Raw genomic sequence first — 14,530 nt, forward strand, 5'->3', positions numbered from 1 at the left:
TGGGTGAGTGTGAGTGTGTGTGTGAGTGTGTGTGAGTGTGTGTGTGAGTGTGTGTGTGTCTGTGTGAGTGTGCGAATTATTTTGTGTGTGCGTGTGGTTGTGTGTGCGCGTGTGTGTGTGAGTGTGATTTTGTGAGTGTGACTGGGGGGGTGTGACTGTGCACGCACATGTGTGTGTGTGCATGTGTGTGTGCATATGTGTGTGTGGTTGTGTGTGTGTGACTGAGTGTGCGTGTGTGTGCATGGCTCTGTAGTAGCGGGTGGGTGTGCATGTGCGTGTGCACAGGTCTCTGTGCGTGTGTGTGCATGTGCACAGGTGTGCATGCATGTGTGTGTGTGCACAGGTCTGGGTGTGTGCATGTGCCTGTGTGTGCACATGCACCTCTGTGTGCAGAGGGGTGTGCGTTCGCCTGTATGTCTGTGAGTGTGTGTGCACAGGTCCCTCTCCGTGCATGGGGCGTACACCTGCCCCCCCGTGTGTCAGGCTGTGCGCACAGGCCCCAGGTGTGTGTCCTTGTGCATGCGCCTCCGTGCACGTACGGGTGTGCACGCGCGTGCATGCACCCCCAGCTATAGGCGCTCTGCATGGTGCACGCGGATCCATAAGGGGGGGGTTGCACAGACCCACATGTACAAGCGCATGCGTGCACAGCCCCTATGGAGCTGTATGCACAGGGGAGCGTGCACGGCCCCTGTATTCGGCACTGCGTGCACGGCCCTGCGGATGGAGCCCGCGGCGCCGCTCTGCCCTGCTCGCTGCGGCCTTGTAGCGCGTTTGCGCTGTCATTTTTGTAATAACCTTTCGCTTTAGTTAAGGAAATGGCATCTAATGTCTATTGAGACAAAAATCGATGGCAGATGGGTATCGCCGGCGGAAGCGGCCGCCTGGGAAGCCAGCTCACTCTTCCGAAGCGCCTGGCGTTCAGGGGTTATAGAGCTGCTGGCCAGGGCGAAGGGCAGGAAAAATCCAATTTGGAAATTAATTTGCTTGGGTTTTCTTCTGTTAAACTCACCCGCTCGCTGGGGTTTTGCAAACGCGGGGCTGCCGGCACGCCGGGGATCCTGCTAAACCGGGGGGAAACGGCAAAGGGGCCCTCCGGATCCCCCCATAAAAAGGTGATGGGAGCTCAGCATTTACTCCGCTGGGATATGGCGCGTCGCCTCCTCTCTGCTTTGACCTGTTAAAGCAGCGTCCACATAAGAGGAAAAGCCCCAAAGACACATTCCCACAGGAGGCTTCCCTGTCCCAGCTGCATCCTCCGAGCCRGTATTTTACGAGACCTTAAAATCCTGGAACGGCCCCTCCTGCATCTTTTAGGAAACCACTAAAACGAATCAGCAGAGGGAGCCCGTCGGGCGGCGCGGAAAGTTGATTAAAGCCTTGCCAGGAGCGAGCGAGGCGCCGCAGTCCCCGGGGCCATTTCCGGACGGTCCGACACCTGGCACAGCCCCGAATTTGGGAATCGGCCCCACRTCGCTCCTGACACCGTTGCAAAGAAGGGGTCGTCCCCTGGGCAGCATGGTGGGAGCAACGGCAACCCGCAAACCTGAGCACCGCACTGCTCTCTTCCCCCCCCTTGGAGCCACAAGTTAAGCCGGGGAAGCAGCAATAAGTCACGGGAATTAATGGAAAAAAACTCCAGAGGCAGCTGACAAGTAATAGCTACTGGTGGGAAAGGCGCATGAGATCTCTCTGCCATTACAGAGTTCAGCAAAATAACGTGACGCATTTTAGCGTGTCGGCTGTTCAGTGCTTGTTTTCAGATGTGCAAAATGCTCCTGTCGCTTGGGATGTGGGTTCATCTGCCGCGGCAGAGAAAAGAGTAACGTGAATAACTTCTCCAGGACAATTAATGACACTCTTCCCCTAGGACAAAGCTTCATGGAATTTCTGCTTTTACACCTTGTCTTCATAAAAGTCTGAAGAAATGGATGAGCTTTATACTACCATTGCATGTCAAAAACCTCGGGCTCTGTTGGAAAAATGTGGGACTAAGCAAAACTGCCAGCAGTTACAATTTTTATCTCAGACCTACAAAGTTCACTTTTATTCTTAAAGTCCCTCCCTCCCGCTTCAGTTTTGGCATTTGCTCTGCTTAAAAAAGTACCTTCTGAGCCTTCTTGGTGCTTTTGCAGTGCAAAGTTTAAAATGTAAACTGCAATGACACAAAAGCCCAGCAGCGAATAAACAGAGGGAACCTGCTTTCTGAGCTGATCTCGTGATCTTTGGACAGTCGACGTTGGCAATCCCGAGCACATTTCAGAAATTAGGGCTTTCCCCTGAGTGCATCCTGATAGCAACCCCCAGGTCTGGCGGCTATASCAAAAATTAAAAACAGAAAACATACATTAGTTCTGGATGTAAAACGTAAGCCAGATTTATAGCTGATTTTATCCAGCTCTCCAAAGAGCTTCGCTCTGGAGTTTGGCCCCTCTGGGATCAGGTCACGCTCAGTCCGTCCCACCCCTGTGCTTGAACATCACGATGACTTGCTTGACTCTGCTGCAAGGGCTTCCAAATGATGTGTAGAGATGTAAGCTGAATTTTACAGCTGGGTGTTTACATCAGATGTGCCAGTTTGCTAATGCTTTAATCTGGGGCAAAAGCCACGAGTCACCTTTCCAGAGCAGCGCCCACCTCGAGCAGATAGTGCAGGCTGCGGAAAGCTCCCTCTCACCCTTGGAAACATGAAATTCTGGCGTATCTGCACAACCCAGGCAGCATGTTCGTACTTCGCGCCTGCTAAAAGGCCGTTTTTTCTCTCCATTCCTCTTAGGGGGAAAAAAGAGCCCCCCAATCTTCTGCACTTAAAGCACAGTTTCGTGTCACACCAATGACAAATGGCGTTGAATGAGATGTCCCGCGCAAGCACCCTGGCGTGTCGGAGCTAAGCATCCAAAAAGCCTCACCTCAAAAACGGGAAAACGCGACACCTKGACTTTCCCTTCTGTCCCTGCTTTCGAGAGAGGGATTTTTCCGCAGCCGGTTTTCCAGAGCGAAGCTTCTGATCGCGACGCCGTCACCGAAACCCAGCTCCTAGACGTGGCCTCGAGGGGGCGGGAGGCGCCCGCGGGCCGGGACCGAGGCGGCCCCGGATACAGCGGCGTTTCGGGCCCCCCCCCGGCGCAGCCCGGCCCGGGCGGCAGGATCCCCCAACCCCCCCCCCCGTCCCTCCCCGTCGAGGCGGTGAGTCACGGCCGCCCCGTGATCCGTGAGCTCAGCTGGAAACAGGGCCGGGGAGGGGGTGAAAACCTTGTTTTCTCTATGTTTTGAAAAAGTGCGTGATGTCAGGACGGGAAAGGCGAGGGTGACTCAGCAGGCACCAGGCGGAGAGGGGAAATTCCCTCTGGCTTTCGGCCCTTTCCGTGTTTGCCAACTGGCTTAAAGTTCACCCCGAGCGAAACGTAGGCTGCCGGGCTCCGCGCGGCGAAGCTCTTCGTAATTGCAAGCGCGTGCGTTAATCCGGGGTCACAAGCGTCTTGGAAAGACCCTCCGACTTTGGAAGAAACCGCCGGGCCCGTGGGGTTTGGGCGGAGCGACGGAGGGCGCCGCAGGGTCCGCGCTGTTTGGGGACAATTTCCGCACAGCAGTTTGGGGACAATTTCTCAAAGCCCCGTTGCTGGCTCTGAACGTGGCCCATGGAGACGGGAGGCGGCGGATGCGGCGGCGGGTCCCGGCGATGCTGGGGGAGGCCGGGGGAGGCTGGGATGAGGCACGAAACGCACCGCAATGCCACGGCGGCGCCTTTCACCGGCATTTTCGGAGATAAACATGCGGGCTGCAAAGCGGGGAAAGGGGAGGCGAGTGGATCGCGCCTTCGCTTCGTGCCCGAACCCGGCAATGCTTTGCACCGTCCAACGTGCTGAATCATTCCCGGCGCGGCATCCCTTACCTCCTCTCCCGGTTAAACTTTAACTCATCGCTTCTGGTTGGAGAAATGGCCGTGAAACAGCTAGAAATTGAACTGGATCTTTGAAGTTAAAAAAAAAGGCAATTTTATCTACCATGAACACCGTTTTCCAGAAAACATCACAGCTTCAGGATTGCCACACGTATGCCAAATGTTTGTCCATGGAGAAGGCCGGCTGTTTTAACGTATATCCAGGTGGAGAAATCAACTCCCTCCCTGTTGTGGAGATGAAATCTTAACTTTCTCTTGATTTCAAAAGCTGATAAATCATGACACGGTTTCTCCTAAATTTTTATTACCTCAGACAAAGAAATATGTCACGAAAAGTCAGGGCAGCGAGGCCCTTGGGTGAGAGGACATTCACRCCAGCTAGGCACCTAATAATCATCGATCCCTCGTTATTTAATTGCACTTGGAGGGCGCAGATAGTGCTGCCTGCCGGACTCTCCTGGGGCCTGAGTAAGAGTCCTGTCAACTGTATCTGATCTGCAGAAAAATACCGCTGCCAACCGGCTTGGAAAGTCCCCAGAACATCATCCTTAATGTCGCTTGTGTTTATCCTCCTATCTTTATTTTTAGTCATCCTTCCCCCAAAAAAACTGGATTCGGGTAAGATTGTTAGCTGCCAAGTTATTTATTCTAGCTGTGCTGAGGAAACGGGTCCCTCCAGGGCTGCGCTCCCAGTCCGACCACGGGGCCTGCTCAGCCCAGCAGCTGTGCGGCGCCGAGTGTGGCTCCCCCGCGGGGAMGTGTTCCGGGTCTCCCGCTCCGCCTCGCTGCCCGGAGCTGCTTGGACGGCTGGGGATCCGGCCCCGGGCACGAACGCCAGTGGCTTGGGGCCGGCAGAGCAGGAGCAAACTCGAGCCCCTGCAGCACGATCCCACAAGGGGCAACGGCCCCTTCGTGGCTGCTGCAATGGCCGGGATCGGCTGCCCGGATCAGCGGGAGGCTGCGTGACCCCGGGGGAGGAGGGCGGCCGGCCCTGGGCGTGAGCACAGCTCCCCAGCGGCTCCCCTGCCAGCCAGAGCCCGGCGCCAGCCTAGAACCCGACGCCAGCCTAGAACCCCGGGCAGAGCCTGCTATGGGGGGGGGCGCGCTGGAATCTGGGGGCGAAGCTCGAATCCAGGGGGCGGGGCCTGATGCCGGGGGCGGGGCCCTGAACCCAGGGGGCGGAGCCTGGAGGCCAGGGCAGGCCCTGAGCATGGAATCTGAAGAACGTCTAGAACCTTGGAGCGGAGCCTGGACCGGGGGSSGRRSCCKGRMCYGGGGGGCGGAGCCTGTAGGGCARGGCCGGCCCTGAGCATGGGCTCTGAGGACCCCGGGGGCGGAGCCCGGGGCCGGGGGGCGGAGCCTGCCCCTGGGCTCCGCGGAGGGCCGGGGAGGCGGGGGCGGGGCCGGCGGCCGCGGCCGCCCCCGGCGCGGCGCGGCGCTATAAATGGGGCGGTTGCGGGCCGCCCCCCGCCGCATCGCGTCGCGCCGCGCTCCGCTCCGCCCGCTCCAGCCCGGCGCCCCGACGGCAATTCCTGCTGCGCCACAGCCATGGCGGCGCTGACGGTCAAAGCCTACCTGCTGGGCAAGGAGGAGGCAGCCCGCGAGATCCGCCGCTTCTCCCTGCCGCCGCCCGCCCGCTACCAGGCCATCCACGACCGCGTCGCCGAGCTCTTCCAGGGGCTGCTGCGGGCCGGGCCGCCGCCCGCCTTCCGCATGCACTACAAGGGTGAGCGGGGCCGGGGGGCGGCGGGCAGGGCAGGGCAGGGCGGGCGGCGCGGCGGGTCTGCCCCGGCGGCGACCCCCGCCCGCGGGGTCTGAACGCGGCTCCCGCCCTCTCCAGACGAAGACGGGGACCTGATCGCTTTCTCCAGCGACGAGGAGCTGGAGCTGGCCATGCCCTACGTGCAGGACGGCGTCCTCCGCGTCTACATCAAAGGTAACGCTGCGAGCCCGAGCCCCGGCGGGGCCGCGCGGTCGGGGGAGGCGAGCTCGGGCCCTTCCCTCCCCGCGGCGCCGCCGCGACCCGCCGCCCCCCGCGGCGCGCTGAGCGAAGGGCGAAGCAGGAGCCTCCCTGCGGGGGCGAGGCGGGCGGGCTCACCGCGTTTCTCGGTCCTGTAGTTGCAGCTCGCCACAAAAAAGCCATTTTGGTCACGCTGGCTACCTGGAAACGCATGACTGGCACCGATCTCTTTAATATTCACAATGATGTATCARAAAGCCTGAATTTCAGCCCATCCGTCAGTGCTTAGTTTTCCCCTACTGCCTTGTGCTGATTTAGATGCCTACAAAGCTTTGTAGGTGTGCAGCTCGTCTGAGTCACACAAGCCATCACTGTTGTCCCCATTCGCCTCTGTTAAGCCTGCTGGCATTCCTTAGCTCCCTCCTAGGAAGCCTTTTGCCCAGAAAGGTAGGACAAGAAGCCAAATGGGGTAGTGCACTATTAATCTAATACAAACATGGAAAGAGAATCCCTTAAGGAAAGGCATGCTCGGACCGAGGAGCAGGTAGCTTGGTGAAACCACTTCACACTTGATTCAGGTTCTCCTGCATACCCCYAGCTTGCGTTTGGCAGCCAGCATAAAAATAAACTGACCTAGTAAGTCAATACTGCTGTAACAAGTGCTGTTTGTTTCCTTCTCCCCTGCCCGATTCCCAGCCTTTAAATAGTAACCTGGTTCTAGACACTCTCTCCTTCCCTTAATAGAGAAAAAAGAGTGCAAGCGGGAACATCGTGCCCAATGCAGCCAGGAGCCTCCCCGTGATATGGTGCATCCCAACGTGATCTGTGATGGCTGTGAAGGGCCGGTGGTGGGTGCTAGGTTCAAGTGCACTGTCTGTCCAGACTATGACTTGTGCAGCACCTGTGAGAGTAAGGGCATCCACAAGGAGCACAACATGGTGATGTTTCAAAGTCCACTGCTAAATCCATTTGAGGTGAGCAAAATCCTTCTGCTATGGAGGGAGATTAACAAATGAGATTTTCCATGAAAGCTGCTAAACCAAATCTATGCCTTTAGCTTCAATTGCTCAGAATCTGTATGAACACAGTCACATGAACATTACTCTTTCCAGTGGCTTCCCCGAGGACGTTGGTTCCGTAAGATGCGGCATGGTGTTCCACCCTTCCCATGGATGCATCGCTGGGGATATCCTGTCCCTCCAGCTCCTTGTCAAAACTCTGAACAAGCCCAAGCCAGTGCTGCAGCCTCCAGTCCACCCACTGAGCAAGGTAAGAGGAGATGCTCTGGTAAACAAGGCGGTGGTGGCGGAGCCAGAGTAGCTGAGGCTTCTGCAGCACAGTTTGGAATTGTGGAATCTGGGTGGAAGAGACACACAAAAACTAATCGAATTTGCTTAAAATAATTAGCACCTTTCATGTCTTAAGGCTTGCTTGGGCCTATGCAATAGATAGGAGGATACAGAGATACTACTTAATCAACTCAAGGAGCACTATGTTAGATCAAGCTCATCACTACCCTACTCTAGATGTGCCTCTTGCAGCATGGCTAATGAGCCTTAACAATGCTGTTGTCATTGGTCTTCTGTTTCAGAGCTAGTTTAGGTCTCTGTACTGCCTTTCTTGTGCAGCATAGATAAGCGATAGAAAACAAATACTCAGATCTCTTGAGGGATACACTCTATAGATGCCATCTCCCCCCTGAGCTGCTGTGTGCTAACAGAAATTGTTTTTCTAGAAGCTTCTACTAACAGCCAGCCTCAGGACCCCAATGTCACCTTCTTAAAGAATGTTGGGGAGAGTGTTGCAGCTTTTCTGAGCCCCCTGGGTAAGTGACTTCTGGTTTGTCCATTCCCATCCCCGAGACTGGCTTTGTGTAGCTCCTTTTAACAGGAGCAATGAGCTGTTGTGGCCRATACCTGAACTACTTCGTGCTGCTAGGCCTGAGAATCTTAACTTACTCCCTGTACTAAAAATGCCTAGGCTGAGAACATCCACTGAATATCCTTCCAGAGTCCCCATTTGGAAGAAAATGAGGAAACACTTAACATTTTATGACYGCAACACTAAGTCAGTGATGACTCAGGGCTCTGCCTTACTTATATGGATATGCACAACTTCTGCCTTGACTCTCTAAGTGTATGGAGCATCTGTCTCAAGAGGAAGAGGAGACTGGTGGCTAACTATTCTTTGTTTTAAAAAATGTTTTGCACTTAATTCCTGCATGTGCTCTAAGAAACTATAGGCTTACAGAAACACTGAGTTTAGACCAGGATTAACAAAGGCTCTTTCAGGGCTCTGCTTTGAAAAAAATCTGTAAAACTCTTCATCTCAAATGCTTTTTATAGGTATTGAAGTTGATATTGATGTGGAACATGGAGGACAGAGAAGCAAAGTGACTCCTGCTTCTCCCAATCAAGAGAAGAACAGTGCAGAGTCCACCAGCAATACTGTTAACCAGAACATTCAGACCAAACCAGACTGGAATAGYGCAGATCCTGCTACAGAAGTAAATGCTGTTGCAGAGCAGATACAAGACATGGTGATAGATCCTCTGCCCACACAAATGGAAGAAGGCAGCTTCCACTCCCAGGTATAAGAACTATTACATTCATTTAATATGTTGTGCACTGTGGGATTGAATATGAAGATCTCAGCCAATTAAGTGATAGACTAGTTTTCTGCTTTAGAGCATTCAGCTCTAAATTAGCTGTGTTGGGACTTCTTGTGGGTGTAATCCTTTTATATTAAAGGCAGATAGTAGGAACATGCATCCTACCTGAAAAGCACTGAAACACCTGGACCTTCTTTCTTGGCCATTTCAGGAACACAGCGAGTCTAGCAGTTCGTCAGGTGGTGATGAGGACTGGACCCATTTATCTTCCAAAGAAGTGGATCCCTCCACAGGTGAACTGCAGTCTCTTCAAATGCCAGAGACAGAGGGTCCCAGCTCCCTGGACCCATCTCAGGGTCCTGCCCAAACAGGACCTACAGGATTGCGAGAGGCTGCACTCTACCCACATCTCCCACCAGGTATAGAAATGCATGCAGGTTTCATAGCTGAGTACCTTTAACTCAGGAGTTGTCAGCTTGCCCACTATAAGAATGAGCTGTTTGGAGGCGGTAATAACCAAGCTCTCAAACTACAGCTAAACTTGTCCATAATCTTGCAATTGGGCAAGCGTATGGCAGCACTTGCCTGACTTTCTAATAGGGTGCTCTTTCTCCTGTAATGTGGGCAGCTAAGTGTTGACATACTTCTGCTTAGACTGGTACCAATACCCCACTCAACCAACATGAAAAAAGGCAGTATCCTAAATCCTGTCCTTCCTCTATGCTCTTAAAGGAGAGTGCTTAGAAGGACAGATTAGGTTAGTATGACCTCAGATAGCATTTTTTTCTGGTGGGAGCTAGTAAGAGTATGCCAGGCCCCTTAACTGTCCTACAAGGCCAGACAAGGCTGACTCAGCAGTTTACTCAGCAGGTTAGATATCTTTTATTGTCTCAATCTTCCCCCTTCCTAGGGCATAACACTTAGCAATGACTAGATTTCCTAGGGCTAGTGCCAGCCTACCTACTTTGTGGTATGGGAGCCCTCTCTGGTCTGCCAATTAAGTTTGAAGTGTTCCACCTTTTAAACTGTTCTTCTCTTAACAGAAGCAGACCCTCGCCTGATTGAATCACTGTCCCAGATGCTCTCCATGGGCTTCTCTGATGAGGGTGGATGGCTCACTCGACTCCTGCAGACAAAGAACTGCGACATTGGGGCAGCACTAGATGCCATCCAGTATTCCAAGCATCCACCTCACTTGTAGAAGTCTCTAACAAAAAGCACTTTCTTCCTAACTGAAAGCATCAGTACAACAACTCTAGCAGTTCATCCTTCTTCTTGCTAAGGGTTTCTGTCTCATGTTCCTAAGTACTTGTAGAATGGAGGAAAAAAATAAATAAATACTAGTTCTTGTCTTTCACTTCTGTGGTGAGTCTGTGAGAGTATTTAAGCATCACAGTTGTATTGCTCTGTTCACTGCAATATACTGTAGAAGACACGGGAGAGACCAGGCTACCAGCATGCAACTCACTAAGCAGCTCGCAGGGCAAGGGAGGCAGTCCAGGACTGCAGGCCTGCCTTRGTATATGTACTCTGCAAGTAGGTGCAGCAGATAGAGAGTTTGGCTGCTGTCAAAGGGAAGTTCTACTTTTTTTTGTAATTAATGTGACCTGGCACTTCTATTCAGATTTCAATTATGGGCCCTTAGTACAAAGGCTATGCTTCTGAAAGCAAATCAAATGCTATAAGTTGAAGGCTGCTCTGCAGCCCTGGAAGAAAGAGTTGCTATGGGAGATGCAAAGAAAGGGATAGCACAGGGGAAAAAAAAAAAAAGCTATAGTTCATAATGGGGAACTAATCACAGATTGAATTGCACTGGACAGAAATAGATAATTGGCTAACTGGAGAGGGACTTGAGGTTCTCACCCAAGCTGACCTGTTCAGTCTTTGTTTCCATAAATCTAGTACTTGCCCACAGAGAAAGTCTTCCCCTTCCTCATACCCTTCCCCCAGACACAGCAGTAGAGCTAATTAACAACTTTAATAGTGCAGTTCTGAAAGGGTTAGATCAAAAATAGATGCCTCAATTCAACACCTAGTCTCAGTATTCAACATTACAAAATAAATTGTAGAGATGCAAACAAGAAAGCAAGGCCAGAGCCTCTCAGAGATCATCATCAAACTCATCACCTGTGCAGAACAGGGGTTCATGGGAAATGCTAGAGGGCTTTAGCCCAGGGTCAGAGAGAGCAAGGGTAGCTGCAGGAGGGCAAACAGGCATTACAGAGCGAGCCACAGGGCACCTTCCTGCTGTGGTATCTAAGACAGCAGATCCTGCCCTTATGAAATGGCCTTGAGGTTCTTTGAACAACATGTCCTCATCAGCTGAGCAATGGACAGGCAGCACAGTGCTAGGCAGTTTTGGGGCAAGCTGCTCAGTACTAGCAAGGCACTTTTTAAACTCGATGCCTGCCCCTGGAGGTAGAAAATTTCCAGCCTTTTTGGAATATCTACTGACCATGAAGATGTCTGCTGCAGTGCTGCTGTGTAGCCCCAGCTTTCTACCGCCCTCCTGTGGTGACAAGGTGACCTTGGCAGCATTTTCACTACAGTCATCAGAACACGAGAGAAATTTTTCCCACTTTGAGGACTTGATAGAAGGAGCTGGGGTTTGTGTGTTCCCCTCAGACACCACAGACTCACAAAGAGCAGGACTCATACTGTCTCCACAAACAGCATCTCCATCACCTTGATTAGGCACTGCTACTGAACATTGCTTGCGCTGTAAAGAGAAAGAGAGCTCAGTTACAAATCCACCCTGCACAGCCAAGCTGCACGGAGGCAGGCAAAGAAACAGCATTCTTGTCCTTCAAATGCACCCAAGTTTTCACCCCCACTCTGAGGCAGAGCTGAGACTGATGCTCTGGGTGGGCCTGTGAACTCTGGGCTGTGAAGACCAAGGCCAGCTTCCTTAGCACGGCATGGAATCACAGTAACCTGAATAACTGCACGCTACGCAGGTGCTGCTCAGCAAGGCAAGGAAGAACAGACAGCGCCTGTGCTGATGCAGGAATCYGGCTCAACCACTTAGCTTGCACAGAGTGGCATTGTTTTTGCCTTAAATCTTTCAGAGATGAACTCATGATACAATTTTCTTTTTCTCTTCCCCCATCAATCATTCAAATAAATAGAAGAGCACAGGACTGCCAAAACATTTGAGTATTACCATGACACAAAAGAGGCCAGGAGGATAGTTTTGTTTTACTAGTAGGAACCATCTTGTACAATTAAAACACCTCAGAGGTTTTAACCTTTTTGGCTTGGTAGGCAAACTGGAAAGCTCCATTTTCCTCTGACAACTCCTGAACATCAGTGTAGGGGAAGCTGTTCTGGTGTTTCCTGGCCAAGAGAACCATTCACAAAAAGGACAGGTTAGCTCCACTGGGAATTTATCACTAACAAATCACCAAAGATGTTCATAAAAAAGAATGGCTCTACCAATAAATGGAGTTTTGCCCCCAAGTACTGAACCTCTGCTTAGGTCAGGTCAGGTCAGGTCAGGTTGCTCATTGCAGCCTGTATTTTGTTCAGCTATCAGACCTGCACTACCTCCCACACCCCTGAACCAAACTTCACCATTTAAAGGTAGGAATTAAAAAAAAAAAAAAAAAAAGTATTTTCTGTACCTTTGTTCTTCCACAGTGTTCTTCCTCCGGGAGCAGAACTGTTGCCTTTCTGTACCTCCTGATTCTTCCTCCTCCTCATCTTCCTGAGTTTCATTGCCCTGATCCAGATATTTATTCCAGCGACTGACTTCTGCCTTTGCTTCCTACAACATCGGAGAATTACTGAAAACAACAATATACAGGGCTCTCGTTTTGGGTTTTTTTAATGCAAGTGCTGGTTGCCTTAAATCACAAGTCCGTTTAGTATGTGTTCTTGTATCACATTCCCAGATTCAGTATCCCAGTGGAGGAGAGAGTTTCTGCACATATCTCATTCCCTCTCTGCTGGAGCCTCTCTGGTTACACACGCTATCTATCATCTCAGCTGTCTGGACCAATATAAAGGGATCACAGATTTCATTCCGATTCACCTGGTTTGTTAGGGTTAGTATTTACTTCAGCTTTGTAGGTATCATCTTACCTGTTCGACCAAACTGTCTTCACATTGGATCGCTATATTCTTGTTGTCATCTACAGATTCTTCTATGCATCTACAATAGATGTTTAAACTGGAGCTTCTAGAATACACTTTTGTCATTTTATATTTTTCATATCACCTAGTCATAGCACAAGGGATAGGGCCTTGGATAGAAAGCATGCCAGAAAAAAAAGGATCTGTACAAAAGCAGATGTCAAATGAAAGATTTGCAAAATATATTACCCAAATACTTCAGAAAAATCTGGGTAGTTAGAGGGCAGCCCTCTTTCCTCCTATACACACAGAGTAGCAATTTTGATCTAAAGCTACTAATCATGCTATGACAAATTGTAAGCAATCATCATAACTAGGGATATAACAGCACGCCTTTTGGGACAACAGCTGAAAGTCACTAATTGTATCCTAATCAACAGGGAAAAGGGAAAGTATTTTCATATTGCCTTGAGAATAGCAATAGTGACTCTATTTTACAAGGGAACAAAGTCCAAGTTTTCTTCCCACACGAGGTTTAACTCTGAAGCACTCCATATATGCAACTAAGTTATCTGTCCAGTTTTGACTGATTTCTGAAAATAACCTTGAGTAAGTAGGAAGCCGTACAGACAATCAGACCAGTTCCAGATTAGGCACTTTGTAAACGGATTCAGGAGTGAAATAAACAGGAAAGCACTACCAGATTTTCCAGCCCAGCAGGCATTACACCCGAACGTTTGCACTAAAATAAGTCTTTTATCAAAAGCAGGGGGAATTTCTCAACAGATTCCCAAGGTGAAACCCCCCGAATGCCAACATTTAGCTAGCAGCAACTTAGAGAATATTTCCTCTGAGGATGCTGGGATGCCCACCCGCACGGCTGGTCAGCCTGTAAGACGGACACCTCCAGAGTCAACTCAGCAAGCAGTAAACAAGGACCAATTAAAAAAAACAAAGCCAAACCCTATTGCATATACTTTAATGGGTAAAGATCTATCAAAATACACTATTAATCAATTAAACTTACCTGAAAAAAATACTAGTGAAAAGAAACATGCAAGGCCACTAAACCCAACCGATAGTTTGCTTCTAAGAGCTGATGACAAGACTGGCACATTCCATGGTTTTACAAGGGGACAGAAAACCCTCCCTGTGAGCTCAGCTTAGATAACAGGCTCCCAGTATGCAAACATATGCACTAAGTGCAGCACATCAAAAGAAACGGACAGGTACACTCTACCGAGATGTCCAGCTAAGTGCTTCCTCCGCCTCACCCTGCAGCAAGTTTAATTTTTGGACATGGAGCCTACAGTCCAGCCCAGACCCTTCGCCGTAAACCTGTGAAAATAGTGAAAACAAGGCCTAGGGAGCAGCCAAAAGGCGGCAGCATGAAATGAGGCAGTGCACTCCCCCAGCCCAGCTAACATTCAAGTGCCGGCAAGAGCTAAAGCTTGTGCGTGTGGCGGGGCCTGTGTCAACCTGTGCAGGGCTAACTGCCATGCAGGGCTACCCACTGAATGGGGGTACACGCTGCACAGGGATGCCACTGACCAGGGTGCTCAGCGTGTGGGGCACACGGCTCCCCACTGCCACTACGCAGGGCCCTCCCACCACACAGGGCCCCCCATTGCCACTGCAAAGGGCTCCCCACGGCCACCGGGCAGGGCTCCCCACGGCCACTACACTGGGCTCCCCACCACATAGGGCTCCCCAAGGCCACTGCGCAGAGCTCCCCACCACGTAGGGCTCCCCACGGCCACCTCACAGGGTTCCCCAATGCCACCACTGCACAGGGCTCCCCAGCGCATAGAGTTTCCCAGCGCCACCACACAGGGCTCCTCATGGCCGCCACAAAGGGCTTCCCACCATCACACAGGGCTCCCCACCGCTTAGGGCCCCCCATGGCCACCACATAGGGCCCCCCACTGCCACCACACAGGGCTCCCCACCGCTTAGGGCCCCCCACAGCCACCGCACAGGGCTC

General features: G+C 51.6%; 2 protein-coding genes across 7 annotated transcripts; one reads left to right on the top strand and one right to left on the bottom strand.

The window, feature by feature from the left end:
* The first annotated feature begins 5,367 nt into the window (after window positions 1–5,367).
* SQSTM1 (sequestosome 1) lies at window positions 5,368–9,829 on the top strand. 6 transcript variants are annotated; one of them, XM_026063354.1, is made up of 8 exons: window positions 5,368–5,627; window positions 5,742–5,837; window positions 6,606–6,835; window positions 6,974–7,130; window positions 7,597–7,686; window positions 8,207–8,451; window positions 8,684–8,765; window positions 9,516–9,829. In XM_026063354.1, the coding sequence occupies exons 1-8, from the start codon at window positions 5,450–5,452 to the stop codon at window positions 9,671–9,673; spliced, it is 1,236 nt and encodes a 411-aa protein (XP_025919139.1). In that variant the 5' UTR covers window positions 5,368–5,449; the 3' UTR covers window positions 9,674–9,829. The 6 variants fall into 6 exon arrangements, with proteins under 6 accessions (XP_025919139.1, XP_025919136.1, XP_025919137.1 ...); XM_026063351.1 differs by having other exon boundaries at window positions 7,600–7,686; window positions 8,684–8,891; XM_026063350.1 differs by having other exon boundaries at window positions 5,369–5,627; window positions 8,684–8,891.
* Window positions 9,830–9,914: 85 nt separating this feature from the next.
* Window positions 9,915–14,449, bottom strand: MRNIP (MRN complex interacting protein). The gene is made up of 6 exons (XM_026063542.1): window positions 14,312–14,449; window positions 13,787–13,884; window positions 12,556–12,625; window positions 12,096–12,238; window positions 11,721–11,808; window positions 9,915–11,191 (listed from the first exon to the last, which is right to left on the bottom strand). Exons 1-6 carry the CDS (start codon window positions 14,447–14,449, stop codon window positions 10,574–10,576), a joined length of 1,155 nt encoding a protein of 384 aa, XP_025919327.1. The 3' UTR covers window positions 9,915–10,573.
* Window positions 14,450–14,530: the final 81 nt, after the last annotated feature.

The sequence above is a fragment of the Apteryx rowi genome, unplaced genomic scaffold, assembly GCF_003343035.1.
Source record: "Apteryx rowi isolate R43461 unplaced genomic scaffold, aptRow1 scaffold_2, whole genome shotgun sequence".
Taxonomy (NCBI): domain Eukaryota; kingdom Metazoa; phylum Chordata; class Aves; order Apterygiformes; family Apterygidae; genus Apteryx; species Apteryx rowi.